The sequence below is a fragment of the Sinohyriopsis cumingii genome, chromosome 6 (genome assembly GCF_028554795.1).
Source record: "Sinohyriopsis cumingii isolate HCF-2022 chromosome 6, ASM2855479v2, whole genome shotgun sequence".
Lineage (NCBI taxonomy): Eukaryota > Metazoa > Mollusca > Bivalvia > Unionida > Unionidae > Sinohyriopsis > Sinohyriopsis cumingii.
In genome coordinates, this window is record NC_142966.1 from 39582856 (window position 1) to 39596602 (window position 13747).

The window sequence follows — 13747 nt, forward strand, 5'->3', positions numbered from 1 at the left end:
AAACGATTGATAAAATGAACATATCATCAGCAAACAGTATGTTTCTTCCTGAAATATATTTCGAAATATTTTGAATTCTTCTTTTACATATGAATTTATGTATTTTGATTTATGTATATGATCAATTCATCCATCAGTAGGTCAGCGAGTCTTGGTATGAAATGATTATTTGAAGTATTTGTTGTAGCAACATCTTGAATAAAGCTGTGATAACTCTGGATGATGATGCCAAATAATTTATATTTACTACGTTTCTTGCCTCCAATATTTAAACTGTATAAAATAATGAAGGTAATAGTTTTAGGTAGGTCGTACAGTTAGTTTGATTAGCAAGGATTCCGACGTAATAGTTTTCGCATGGATGTACAGTTGGTTTGTATGATGGCTTTCTCCTGACTTTTCCTTGTTATTTTCATTTGTACGGTTGCTTTTGGTTCGGTTTGGTGACCATGTAAATGACATAGAGGGTGCCAAGAAGCATCTGAAAATTGCAAATCAAGTGTCCCTTAAAGGTACATTTCCTGCTTTGTTCATATGTTTAAACTCATCATCCTCTACATTGAATGTCTTTTTCAAATCTTTATGTATTTGTTCGACATCCTCATTTCTTTGTAACTAGCTTTTTCTCAATCGGTTCTAAAAAAATACATCTTTTTAAACTTCATTCTGTCTTCTGTAGCTTGTGGAATAAACTAACTTTTAGAAATCTTTTTTTTTCTTTAATTCGTTTGTTAACGCATCGTATGGCTTTTCTATTGTTATTTTTCGGTCTAATTGTCCAGGTTTGCCTCCAAAATGTTTTATATTCCTTTGATACCCTCTTTGTATCTTCATCTGCTTGTGAAGTTGATGCCTGTTTTCTTGCCACTGTGAGTGTTTTGCATTCATATGTCTCGTTTAGGTATTTGTTTTACGTGTCGTGTCAAACTTACTTTGTGAGGACAGAAGGGCACTTTGTAGACATAAAACATATCACATGAATTTAGGTGGTGACAAAAATGTAACTGATTGTCACTAAGTGCTACAAAATGTCGCTAACAATAAGTAAGGTCGCACTGTAACACTACAATATGGTTGTTTGCACGTTTAATGTTTTAAATCTATGTGTGTGTGTGTGTGTGTGTGTGTAGCAACAATAATTGTATCAGCATTTATGACACAGAACTCCTAATTGTTCTAATTGTTTTTCTTATTATTTGAAGATCAACATCTGGTTTATGATAACTGTTATGTGTTTAGGCTCGAATAAACAATAACACAGAGTGAAAACAACAAGCATTTTAAAATTTAAAAAATAATTTATTTCCCTGGAAAAATTCTGTAAAAATGAAAAAAAGGAGAAAAACTTACGGTTTCAAGAATCAAATCCAAAAATAATCTAAGAATAATCCAAGAATTAAATTGCAAAAGTCCTAGTAATAAATGTTCTAATAATTTCAAGTTCGAATCCTGATGGAAAATTCAAGATGGATGACGATGACATATGCTGTAGTCAGTACTGTGCTTATCTACAGTTCCTTGTAGAAATACAAATAATAGCACTCCGGTGTTGGAAATCCAAATTAAATTTGTGAGCAATGTCTTTCCAAAATTTCTGTGTGAGCATTCCTCAAAATATTTCCAGAGAAAAAAGAATTAAATCCTATTGAAATCCAACTGATCTGAAGAAAATTATATCTCAAAATCTGGCTACAACAAAATAACTTGACATCAATGTAAAAAGCCCAAAATTGAGAAATCTCTCTCTACGCATGTCTATTAAAACTAACAGATGTGCAGTAATAGAAAACTGGAATTGCGAAACACAGGGCCACGTGGCCGTGTTTACATATAAAAACATTACGGACACGGAATATGGCCTTGATTAGACCAATCATTTTACTCCGAGAATAATAAAAAAATGTTTACATCTTTAATCATGTAGTCCCATCATGACCTTGACCACAGCCAATAATTTTAAAATAAAATAGAACTTGTTTACGAATGTTGCTACAAATTCTGAAACAAGGTCAGGAATTAGATCAACACCTGGTGGTTACAAAAAGAATGATTCAGGTCAACCAATTTTCTGGAAAAATATAATCTCTAGTGAATAAATTTACATTATAATAGCATATAATAGAATAAAAAATTTAAAACTGACAAACAATTAAATTAAAATAAATATGAATTAAATCAGATATATGTAACATAACACATAACTTAAGTTGGTGCATCCAGAGTTATAGCAGTTTTATTCAGGATGTTGCTACTAAAAGTTGTCTATTCCAGGATAGGTCTATTTTCTATGTCTATCGCAGAGCTGTTTCATCAGTTGTTGCCTTTGTCTGTGTCAGTCCTTAACTAGGACTTCTAAGCAAACGTGTGCAAAGTTTTGTGCCTTGCATGAAGTTTATTGTAATTCGTGTTACATTCTACTAAGTTAAGAATTCAGTTCTATTATATTTTTATTGCGCAGGGCTTTGCGATAATGCCAGCTGAAACAATTGCAGTTTTGTACAAATTTGTACTCTTAATGTATATTGATTTGTGCCAACTATCAAACAAGACCATTTAAGTGCGTGCGAATTAGTTATTATTATCCTTAAATAAACATATTGTCAGGTATCAAGTCTGGCTACAGTTTTTTAATTGTGAAAGTAATACCCCTACCCTCAATAAGCCTGACTGGTGTTGTATTGTTTTTCGCTTTCTAAAATGCTACCCCCAATATAGTATCATTTATTTAACGAGAAATATATTCAACTATTTTACATGAATGTTCACTCTAAACAAGTGTCTGTTAGAATCACGTGTGCTTGTTTGATTGACCCACGAACAAAATGGAAAATATAAAGGTAATTTTAGTTGGTACCTTAAATTTTACAATATCCGATAATCACTTTTCGCTAAATTTTCCTCAACTCTAATTTGCCAAGCAAATATCTAAACAAAAATGTATCCTCTCTTCTGTACAGACTTAGAATGGCATTCAGTTCTGTTTTAGTCGAAACTGCAGATTTCTGCAATGGCGATGTGACGCCTATATAATGTTCTATCTCGTCATTATGTATTCAGCACTCCTTTTCCTTTATCTCTTTGTGTATTTACTTTTGACCGTTTAGTATATCGAGCTTTTTAATTGATCTCAATAATAATAATAAAGCGACACATCTATGCAATTGTATGCTTTATCAGTACAAGGCAAAATTACAATAGAAATGAGAGTCATCAAGACAAATAAATGTTAACATGTTATGTTTTGCCGTGCTTTCAAGTTTGAAGGTGAAATCCTGCCCTAAATAATGTGGTCTCTTTTATTTTCCTACCGAACGCATACAAGGCTCCATTATCTGTTTTAAGAATTTTTCAGACGATAGGCTGACTGACTGTATTTTTGTTACAATGTGGGAACCAGTATAGATAATAATGTACATATTGGCAAGTAGTGGGAAACCTGGGAGCAGACAAACGCTATATGTTTTGCTTAAGTTATGCGTGCAGAGCACGATCATTAGCTTTAATTAATTGGGTTTGGGTGATCTTTATTACGGAAATTGTAGCAGTTTATCATATCTATTTATTGTATAAAATTCAGATGGCATGGTAGTTGGGCTACTCAAGTGAATCTCTATTTTTGTATAAACTAACACCTTCGAGTCTTACTACGCTAGTTAATATCACAGTTTGATTTATTCTTATGGTATCTCAATAAGAACGGGGTAGTATGTTGCCCTAGTGCGCCAAAAATATGATTTCTTTATGTCAGTGGGTTGGTGTGAAAATATTATACTGCAGTAACTATACAAGAGAGAGAGAGAGAGAGAGAGAGAGAGAGAGAGAGAGAGAGAGAGAGCATAACTGATTCAGATACATTGGTAGTTAGAATGGACGTAGTACTTTGAAAATGTATAATTGTTTAGTTTATAAAACTGTAAGGACTGTAATTGACCGAAGCCAAAACTGTGTTCTGTATATTTTCAGTCACGGGCAACATCTTGTACTACTTTTGAACGGAACGAGGAAGATGTGGAAGGTAATTTCTACATTTTCATGCACTCTCAATCCATTTTGCTTGACGAAGGTCATATACGAAAGCTGTGAATAAGCACCATGGTTCCATAACAGGAAATCGTCGGACCACAAAATGATGGCGAGGTTAAGAATTTTAGGATCCTTCACTTAACGCATGAAAAACTACTAGCCACGATGAGCCCAATCATTTCCACTTTAACACTTTGGTACACAAATGAGCAAATCAAATTACAAGCTGAAATCTGGTCAGTCTTCACATACCTTAGCCCTAAGCGTTAAGCAAAGGCTCTTTCAGATCTTATGACACTTGTTTAGGCTGGAATAAACAGTAACACAACAAAGAGCGAAAACAACAAGCTTTGAAAAAATACAATAATTTATTTCCCTGGAAAAATTCTGCAAATATGAAGAGAAAAAAAATGAATTTACGGTTTTAAAAATCAAATCCAAAAATAATCCGGGAATAATCCAAGAATAAAAGTTTAGTAGTCCGAATAACAAAATGTTCTACTGATTTCAAGTTCGAATCCCGACGAAGAATCCACGATGGAAGACGATGACGTATGGTGAAATCTGTTGTGCAGTTCCTTGTAGAAACAATAATTATCACTCCGGTTTTGGAAATCAAAATAAATTTCTTATAAGAACTGTCTTGGAATAAAAATTTCACATGAGCACATGTATTTTCCAGCAAAATAACAGAATTAATCCCATTGGATCCAAATAATTTGAAATAACTCCAAACAGCACAACATACAACTAACAGTTTAACAGCCCAGCGTCTACTAAGAATAATTCTCTAAAACATAGATTAAAACGTCTTCTAAACGTAAACAAGGGGTCACGTGATGATGTTCTCGAAGTTCATAGAAAATAACTACTTGTTAAAGGTCACGTACACCCAGTGTGACCGTGACGAAACCAATCATTTTACTCTAAGAAATTAAAAAAAATTGTTTACATCTTAAACACGAGGTCCCATCATGACCTCGACAATAACCAATCATTTTATATAAAGATAGAACTTGTTTACATGGTTGCAACAAATTTTGAAACAAGGTCAGGATTTAGATTAACACCTGGTGTTTATAAACTATTTTCTGCAAAAAAGTATCACCTCTAGAGAATAAATTTACATGACGATAGCATGTGATAAAAAATGTAAAACTGAAAAACAGTTAAATTTAAATAAATATATATTATATCAGATATAATTAAATCAAATATACATAACACATATTACTACTAACTTCGCCATTATTTCGTGGTCTGAGTAGTCTTGGCCACTAAACCATGCCCTCATATTGACGTTAATGACATTGCTATGAATTCTGCACTTATTATCAAAAAGTTCTTTGAGTCTGTATAGCTGATTACTTAATGATTCATAAATTTACCTACCATGTTGTTGGATAAAGGAATTTAGAATTTTCTTCGTGTTAAAGTTGTCGGTCATAAATCAGGTCCTTGTTGTTTTTCATTCGTCCAGTACGACGATGACCATGATATCGCTAACTGGTTTAGTTTCTCTGAGTACGCAAGTGGTATATCATGCCAATTTGTGTTCTATTCTGTCTGTACACACAGTACAAGAGATGCCGCTTGGGTTACTTGATCAATAGATGACGTGCTGCAGTTATGATATGTACGTTGCCCATGCTTCTGCATTGCCTCTGCACTTCTCCGAAGTTCAAAGTGTTTAATTCCAGTATGGATGAGATTACTCCAGGTGGAGCGATTTTCGTGCAAGATCTTCGCAGGACTGAGAGTCAACGTTTAAATGTTTCAGGATAGCTTATGAGAATCTCTGAAGTGTCCTCGATCTCATCTGGGTTGGTCATGCTGGGTGCATATCTTGCTGATGATAGTTGCATGTCTTATTCCAGCGAGAGTCTCATTTGCATTAATCTATCATTCAACCTCTTTGTGAGATTTCTGAAATTGCAGACAAGTTGTGATTTGATGGCAAACCCAACACTAACTTCACGTTGCTCTACTTTACTTCTTCCGCTCTAGATGTATGTGTAACTGGCTTCTACTTTGGAGGTTTGTCATTCTTCGTCTAATCTAGTTTAAATCAGGGATGTTATCTGGATGTTGAAATTTTGCAGTTCTCTACCAACTGTATACCGATCACTGCAATCTCACCTCTGTTGGCGTGGGTACGAGTCTCAGGCTTGGCCAAAGTGGGTATGTGAGAACGCTTGCAAGTAGCTTCATGTGGGTCAGTGGCTTTCGCTGCGGTTTTCTCAGGTTCTTCCTACATCATTTACACTTGCCGTCATGTATAGCCTATCATGTGCTGAACAATGGCCTTAAACTCACAACAATATCCCAGGCACCGATGGTGAGCTGTGTCACCTTTGCCTTCTTGTTAGAGTTTCGACCGCTAAGTTGGTATGCCCATCAGCCGCATTATGCTGTCCAGAGTTAAGGTGAAGCAGGCAATGTTTAGGATGCCTTCTAGCCCGTTCCTTATGCTATGGAGGTGAGTAGAATGATCCTACAAAGGGCTGTTCAGTAGCCTAGGGCATGCCAAGCTTCTCTGATTTGGTCCAGTGAAAGCAATTCCTTTGCCCTAAGCCGCATGTATGCAGGTCTGCAGCTACAGCTCCCAGTGTTTCCAGACCTGCTGATATATCGCTCGCCAGACTCCACAGGTCTTGAACATAGATCATGGTGGAAGGGAAAGGTGACATAACGCACGCGTGAGTTGAATTCAAGTGAGGGCAACGTTGCGCAGGGACAGCCCCACTCTCTCGTCCAGACTTGTCTTAATACAGTGGAACGAAAATGCCCATGCGTTCGGAGACGAACCCTGATGCATTGGATGACCGTCGGGTCCCACTGGATGTGAGCTGATGCTTCGCTGTACACACTGTTGTCTCATGCCATCTGCCTTCACAGCCGGGAGGATTAACATATCTTCTCGGCCACGTAATCCGCCAGAAAAGACTTTACAGAGGGAGCCAGTTGCAGTTATCCACTCCGAGTCACCAGTCACAGGTAATATTGTGTACTGTTTCTTTCGGTAGCAGGCGTAACCCGATGTGACCTCAGCCAGGTACTTAAAATAATGATGAATTATATGTTTACAATTTGCTCACCACAATCAGGTTCTATTTTCGCGAAACCTCTAAACTTGAGTAAAATCTTACCTCAGGTTTTGGGTGTTAATTGTTTGTAAACTTTGATGGAATAATTGTATTTAACTTACTTGTTGAAGCGAGTTGATTATTTTCAGGTTTAAAATTGGGATACCGACCTTAAATTTGACATTCTCAAAATTTTACATAGGGATTTTAAGTTTTTTTTTTTTTTACGTACTCAGAGTTTATGAAAGTTGTTACTCACCACACAGGTCTGCAGATTTTCCTGGGAATTACGGAATTCTTGTTTTTGTGGATTTGTGAGAAAAATGCTCTTTTTTGGCCGATTCCATACCTTGGACCTAGTTTTATACCAGAATAATTGTTCACTGTTCATGTGGGTAAAACAATTCAATTTTCGTTTCGTCCGTTAAAAGTATTCATACTTTCATCACTGAGCAAACTATGATACCAATATGAATTTTGACGTGTGACCAGTCAGTGTTATATGTAGAATGATGCTAATATAAGAATGCCTGTCTTAGTACTTAATAGATTGGAGTAGAATGTACTTTCTTTGTTCTGAAACTGTTAATCCTGAGCCACCACTAGACTGTGTATTACAAAATTTGGAATTAAATATGATTGATGGCAGTTGATTGATGCTCGAACAGTGATGTTCCTCAAAAATCGTTAACTTACTGTATAACTTACTAAAAACGAGTAGATGTTTCGTATTTCGTTTCCATCATATGTTTTATCAGTCTGTTTTAGGACAAATTGTAACTGAAATTTTCATCATCCTTCCATGGAAACATATAATCTATTTTTAGGACAAATTACCATTGAAATTTTCATCTTCCATCCATGGAAACGTGTGGTCTGGTGAAGCCTATATACCTGTAGAATATTTCCCGCCGAAGGTGTCTAAATTTAATGCTTACGCCATCCACGGATCATTGACTAGCAGACAGTACGGAGCACTGTACCCTGTAACCACAGGACAACATGAAGAACCTGACTTGTAATTAATTTTCTTCCTGTTATTGTTTCCTTGTCCTCTTTACCTCCCGCCTGCTTCTTCTCCTCCTTTCTCTTAGCACGCATAAAGAACATTATGCTTGGTACACATCACAGACTTGTACATTTTCGTAGCTGAACTGTTTCTACTACATACTCTTTTTTTCCCAGACAAAACATATTTCTTGGGAAATAAAATAATGTTAAACAATGTTATATTCTGTTAACTCAAGAGGAATGTTCTATAATAAGACCTAAATAATTCATTATTTATTTATTTATTTATTTCAGTCATAGACTGGAATATTTTCAGAAGATTGATTTCCAAAGTATTGTCAACGAAAATTGGTCAGCAGATTACACATCCAGTTCCTGGGAGATATAGAAGAACTGAAAGAGGCACGCATAAACGTCTTTTGGCACTGAATGCTGCTTATTTCGGCGAAGATTTTTTTAAAAAAAAAACAAACAAACTTTTAATCTTTAAACCAGATGATAGACAGACAGATAGACTGAAAGTCAGAAAGATAAGAGACCCCGAATGATTTACAAAGAGACACAAATACATTTGTTGTGATATTCATTTCATGAATTTGCTGCGTACGACGAGTATACATGTAAATCCTGGACGGGGGGGGGGGCTACTGACAGGCTGACGAACGTACAGTGGAACAGGGTATACTTTTGATTTCAGTGTACAAAGATGTCCATTAAAGACAAAAGAAAAAATCTTTAAAGTGTTATTTTTAGTATTTTCACACGTTTATACGTTATGTACAGTCTGCTGCTTAAATTTCAGTGAATTATGCCAAGTATTTCTAACGTGCGATAAAAATGCGATTAAAAAAGACGTTATAAATCACAGACTTCAGAAAGCACACAAGCAACGAAATTCATAAAATATCATGGTGAATAAAACACTAATATCAAAATTTGTTGAAATGTACTCCTTTTTCTACAGTATTGTACTCCTTTTTCCACAGTATTGCGCTCCTTTATCTACAGTATTGTACTTCTTTTTCTACAGTATTGCGCTTCTTTTTCTACAGTATTGTACTTCTTTTTCTACAGTATTGCGCTCCTTTTTCTACAGTATTGTGCTCTTTTTTTTTGACAGCAGGACCGGCGTTTGGCGGTGGCAAGTGGAGCGACCGCCCCAGGCCCCGCTCTTGAGGTGGCCCCGCGCTTCAGGCCTAAGGTCGTCCTTATGAGTTTGTCAAGCTATGTTCTCCGGTAAATTGGAACTGCCGATACAGGCCGCACGTAATGCACGCAAGTCGCGAAAGTTGATCTAGCCTAGACATAATCAGTGTTTGCGTGCATACCAATCGAGATACCGATGCTCTGGCCCCGCGCGTTCGCGGTCGGCCCTAGGCCCCGCGTACTCCTAACGCGGCCTCTGCTTCACAGTCTTGTCACTCTGAGGTATCTGGGTAGATAATCGAGGATTACGAAGCAAAATAGAATGAGCCCGACCGTATTCGGCTGTCTACTACAATTTGTAGCAAGATATATTTATATAATATCAAATGGAGTTCTTTGATCTCAAGATGAGTAATTTGTCAGCAAGTATTATTGTGGATAAAACCGACCGTCTCTCTCCACCCTCACCCCCCACAAAAAAAAATAAAAAAACGAGAGAGACAAAGAACCTGTATGTATCTAAAACTGAGTTTTCTTTACTGTTAATAGTATGTCTTGGAAATGCTTGAAATGCAGAAACTGCGTCGCTACAATATTTGTTACAAGACTTGACTTTGACTTATAGAAATGGAACTAACCAACTAATATATTTTTTTTAAAGTGGGGTTATTTTGCAATTGGAAGTTGTCCGGCATAAAATATGAAACATGATGAAATTTACCTTGAAAAATATACCTAAAATACATTCATTGCAAATATATATCGCAATTCAGTCATCATCAGCTTACTTATTTTACATGTACATATAAATCCATTTGCAAGCATATAAATCCAGGCTGAAGAAAACATGGCCCGGTACCCCTAGAGAACTACAAATTCTAAACATGGCCCGGTACCCCAAGAGAACTACAAATTCTAATACTGGGCAAACGTTTTCCCGAGGTTAAAGTTTCAAATGTATAATCCAATTTCGTTTTCTTTCAGCGCCAATCATTTGACATTTTATCAGTGAATTAACCCTCTTTGTACATAGAGCAGCGTGCCCAAGTTATCTCAGTATAATAATACTGGGGTTCAGTACTGTGGGATTGCTTTCGTAATGCGACACTAATCCACGAATGTCTGTTGTCGTTATATGATTAAGCAATCATAGTTCGTTCTACTTGGTCCTCAAGAAAAACCCCGAAACAAACAAGACTGACGAATGTTTGTGTTTTGACAACATATGGTAGCGGTTTATATTTGGCTTAATACATTAAATGTCTATGATCTAGTTTCCCTGATTTGTTGTGTAAATTTACACTCGCCGTAGGGTTTGCTTCTTGTTAGCTAACTTCAGCTAAAGGTATATGGCAAGTTTAAATAATAATTATTATAATAATAATCATAATTGGCGTGTATGGTAATGACTAAATGAAAATCCCACATGGAAACTTGATTGGCGTGTAGGGTAATGACTAAATGAAAATCCCACATGAAAAGTTGACAGGTAACTGCCAGTATAAAGACATGCTCAATGGTGTCGGATTAACGATGACGTGATTTGTGATAATGCAAAGTCAGATAAATCTAAACTATGGACAAGTTTCTGACTCAGGAGTGACTAACTGTTAGAAAGCTCCAGGCAAGAAGACACCGTCAGAAAATAAGAAAAACAAGGACATTGTTCGATGATCTTTTATTTCTTGACCGATTTAGATATTGTGTGTAAACTTGTGTGACGCTTGCCATTGGTAGGACTGATGAGAGTTACATGTATAGCGTACATGGGCGCCCGCACATATGAGCAAGGGTAGGGGCACTTGGTATCACCTCTCGATTTAACCTCTAAATATGTTTCGGCTTACATGCACAAAACGTAGACCTACATGTTTGCCCCCCCCCCCCCGAAAATTATTCTGCGTGCGACCTTGATAATGCGTGCAATTTATATAGAGAAGAAAAGCTGGTAAAAAATGGTGATTGAGGTAATCCTGAGGGCAACTGCAGTCATTTAACGGGCAACCAGAAAACCAGCTTTTCAAAGCTGTTTGCCCTGGGACACCTATTGAATTAAAAGTTTTTCTAACCATAAAATTAACTCGGGATTAGTTAAAAGCTCTCACTCTCTCTCTCTCTCTCTCTCTCACACACACACACACACACAGATATATATATATATATATATATATATATATATATATATATATATATATATATATATATATATATTGAGATAAAGAAAAATGTAGTTATAACAAAAACAAAAGCTGGACAGACACAGTGACAGGTGGAATCAAGAAGGGAAGTCACAAATTACATGCTTATGAACAATCAACATGACAGTGCAAGAGACGAACAGACCGAAAAAGCACAAACTCGTACATATAGATCTGTACCACTGCGTGTATGGAATGAGCAGACAGACATATGCACACGAACATAGCGTTTTACTAAGAATAAGCAGACATACAATGCACATGGACATAACAGTTTATTAAGAATAAGCAGACAGACATATACACGTCAACACAGCGTTTTTGCTAAGAATAAGCAGACATACATGCACATGGACATAGCGTTTTACTAAGAATAAGCAGACAGACATATGCACATGGACATAGCAGTTTACTAAGAAGAAGCAGACAGACATATACACGTCAACACAGCGTTTTACTAAGAATAAGCAGACACATGCACATGGACATAGCGTTTTACTAAGAAGAAGCAGACAGACACGCACATCGAAATAGCGTTTTACTAAGAATAAGCAGACAGACATATGCACATGGACATAGCGTTTTACTAAGAATAAGCAGACACATGCACATGGACATAGCGTTTTACTAAGAAGAAGCAGACAGACACGCACATCGAAATAGCGTTTTACTAAGAATAAGCAGACAGACATATGCACATCGACATAGCGTTTTACTAAGAATAAGCAGACAGACATGCACATGGACATAGCGTTTTACTAAGAATAAGCAGACAGACACGCACATCGAAATAGCGTTTTACTAAGAATAAGCAGACATATGCACATCGACATAGCGTTTTACTAAGAATAAGCAGACAGACATGCACATGGACATAGCGTTTTACTAAGAATAAGCAGACAGACATGCACATGGACATAGCGTTTTACTAAGAAGAAGCAGACAGACACGCACATCGAAATAGCGTTTTACTAAGAATAAGCAGACAGACATATGCACATGGACATAGCGTTTTACTAAGAATAAGCAGAGAGACATGCACATGGACATAGCGTTTTACTAAGAAGAAGCAGACAGACACGCACATCGAAATAGCGTTTTACTAAGAATAAGCAGATAGACATATGCACATCGACATAGCGTTTTACTAAGAATAAGCAGACAGACATGCACATGGACATAGCGTTTTATTAAGAATAAGCAGACAGACATATACACATCGAAATAGCGTTTTACTAAGAATAAGCAGACAGACATATGCACATGGACATAGCGTTTTACTAAGAATAAGCAGACAGACATGCACATGGACATGGCGTTTTACTAAGAAGAAGCAGACAGACACGCACATCGAAATAGCGTTTTACTAAGAATAAGCAGACAGACATATGCACATGGACATAGCGTTTTACTAAGAATAAGCAGACAGACATGCACATGGACATAGCGTTTTACTAAGAAGAAGCAGACAGACACGCACATCGAAATAGCGTTTTACTAAGAATAAGCAGACAGACATATGCACATCGACATAGCGTTTTACTAAGAATAAGCAGACAGACATGCACATGGACATAGCGTTTTACTAAGAATAAGCAGACAGACATGCACATGGACATAGCGTTTTATTAAGAATAAGCAGACAGACATATACACGTCAACATAGCGTTTTACTAAGAATAAGCAGACATACATGCACATCGACATAGCGTTTTACTAAGAAGAAGCAGACATACATGCACATGGACAAAGCGTTTTACTAAGAATAAGCAGACAGATATGCACATCGACGAAGCGGTATACTAACAGTAAGCAGACAGACATATGCACATTGAGCGGTATACTAAGAATAAGCAGACCGAGAGCCTATTTAGTGTACACAAAACTGAGCGACATACAAAAATTTGACTCACACTGGATCGCTTTATCTTGCGCAGTCTCGTCCATACTGGAGATACGGACTTTGCACAGAGGAGAATTGCAGATGCACTAGCAGCGTAGATTTCATAACTGCATCACGCCCAGTCTTGATCAAGCTTACCTTATCGACATCTCCAGTAAAGTGTGCCACAGACAGTTCAGCGCACCAGCTGGCTTGGTCAGGCACTCACGTACACACAAAGACCAGAGCAGTAAGTGATATTATGGTCATCTTCGAACTCGAAGGACGAACGTCTCAAAATTGCGAATAGACTCGGGTCACAATTATTTTTCCTGTATAGACCCTACATTTCTTTGTCTATACTGAACTTTGGAATGTTCCCAAATCATAATTAATGACAC

At 36.8% G+C, this 13747-nt stretch overlaps 1 protein-coding gene across 6 annotated transcripts in view; it reads left to right on the forward strand.

Annotated features, from left to right (window-relative positions):
* Positions 1 to 13747, forward strand: part of LOC149796753 (UPF0462 protein C4orf33 homolog) — a 56068-nt gene that overhangs the window by 23054 nt on the left and 19267 nt on the right. For 4 of the 6 annotated variants that reach the window (XM_089961404.1, XM_089961406.1, XM_089961403.1 and 1 more), the window contains 3 exons: positions 3964 to 4015; positions 7937 to 8127; positions 8415 to 8854. In XM_089961404.1, the coding sequence (XP_089817530.1) occupies positions 3964 to 4015; positions 7937 to 8127; positions 8415 to 8508 (337 nt within the window). In that variant the 3' untranslated portion in view covers positions 8509 to 8854. Of the gene's footprint in view, positions 1 to 3963; positions 4016 to 7936; positions 8128 to 8414; positions 8855 to 13747 lie in introns of those variants that run through there. The other 2 variants (XM_089961408.1, XM_089961407.1) reach the window with 2 other exon arrangements.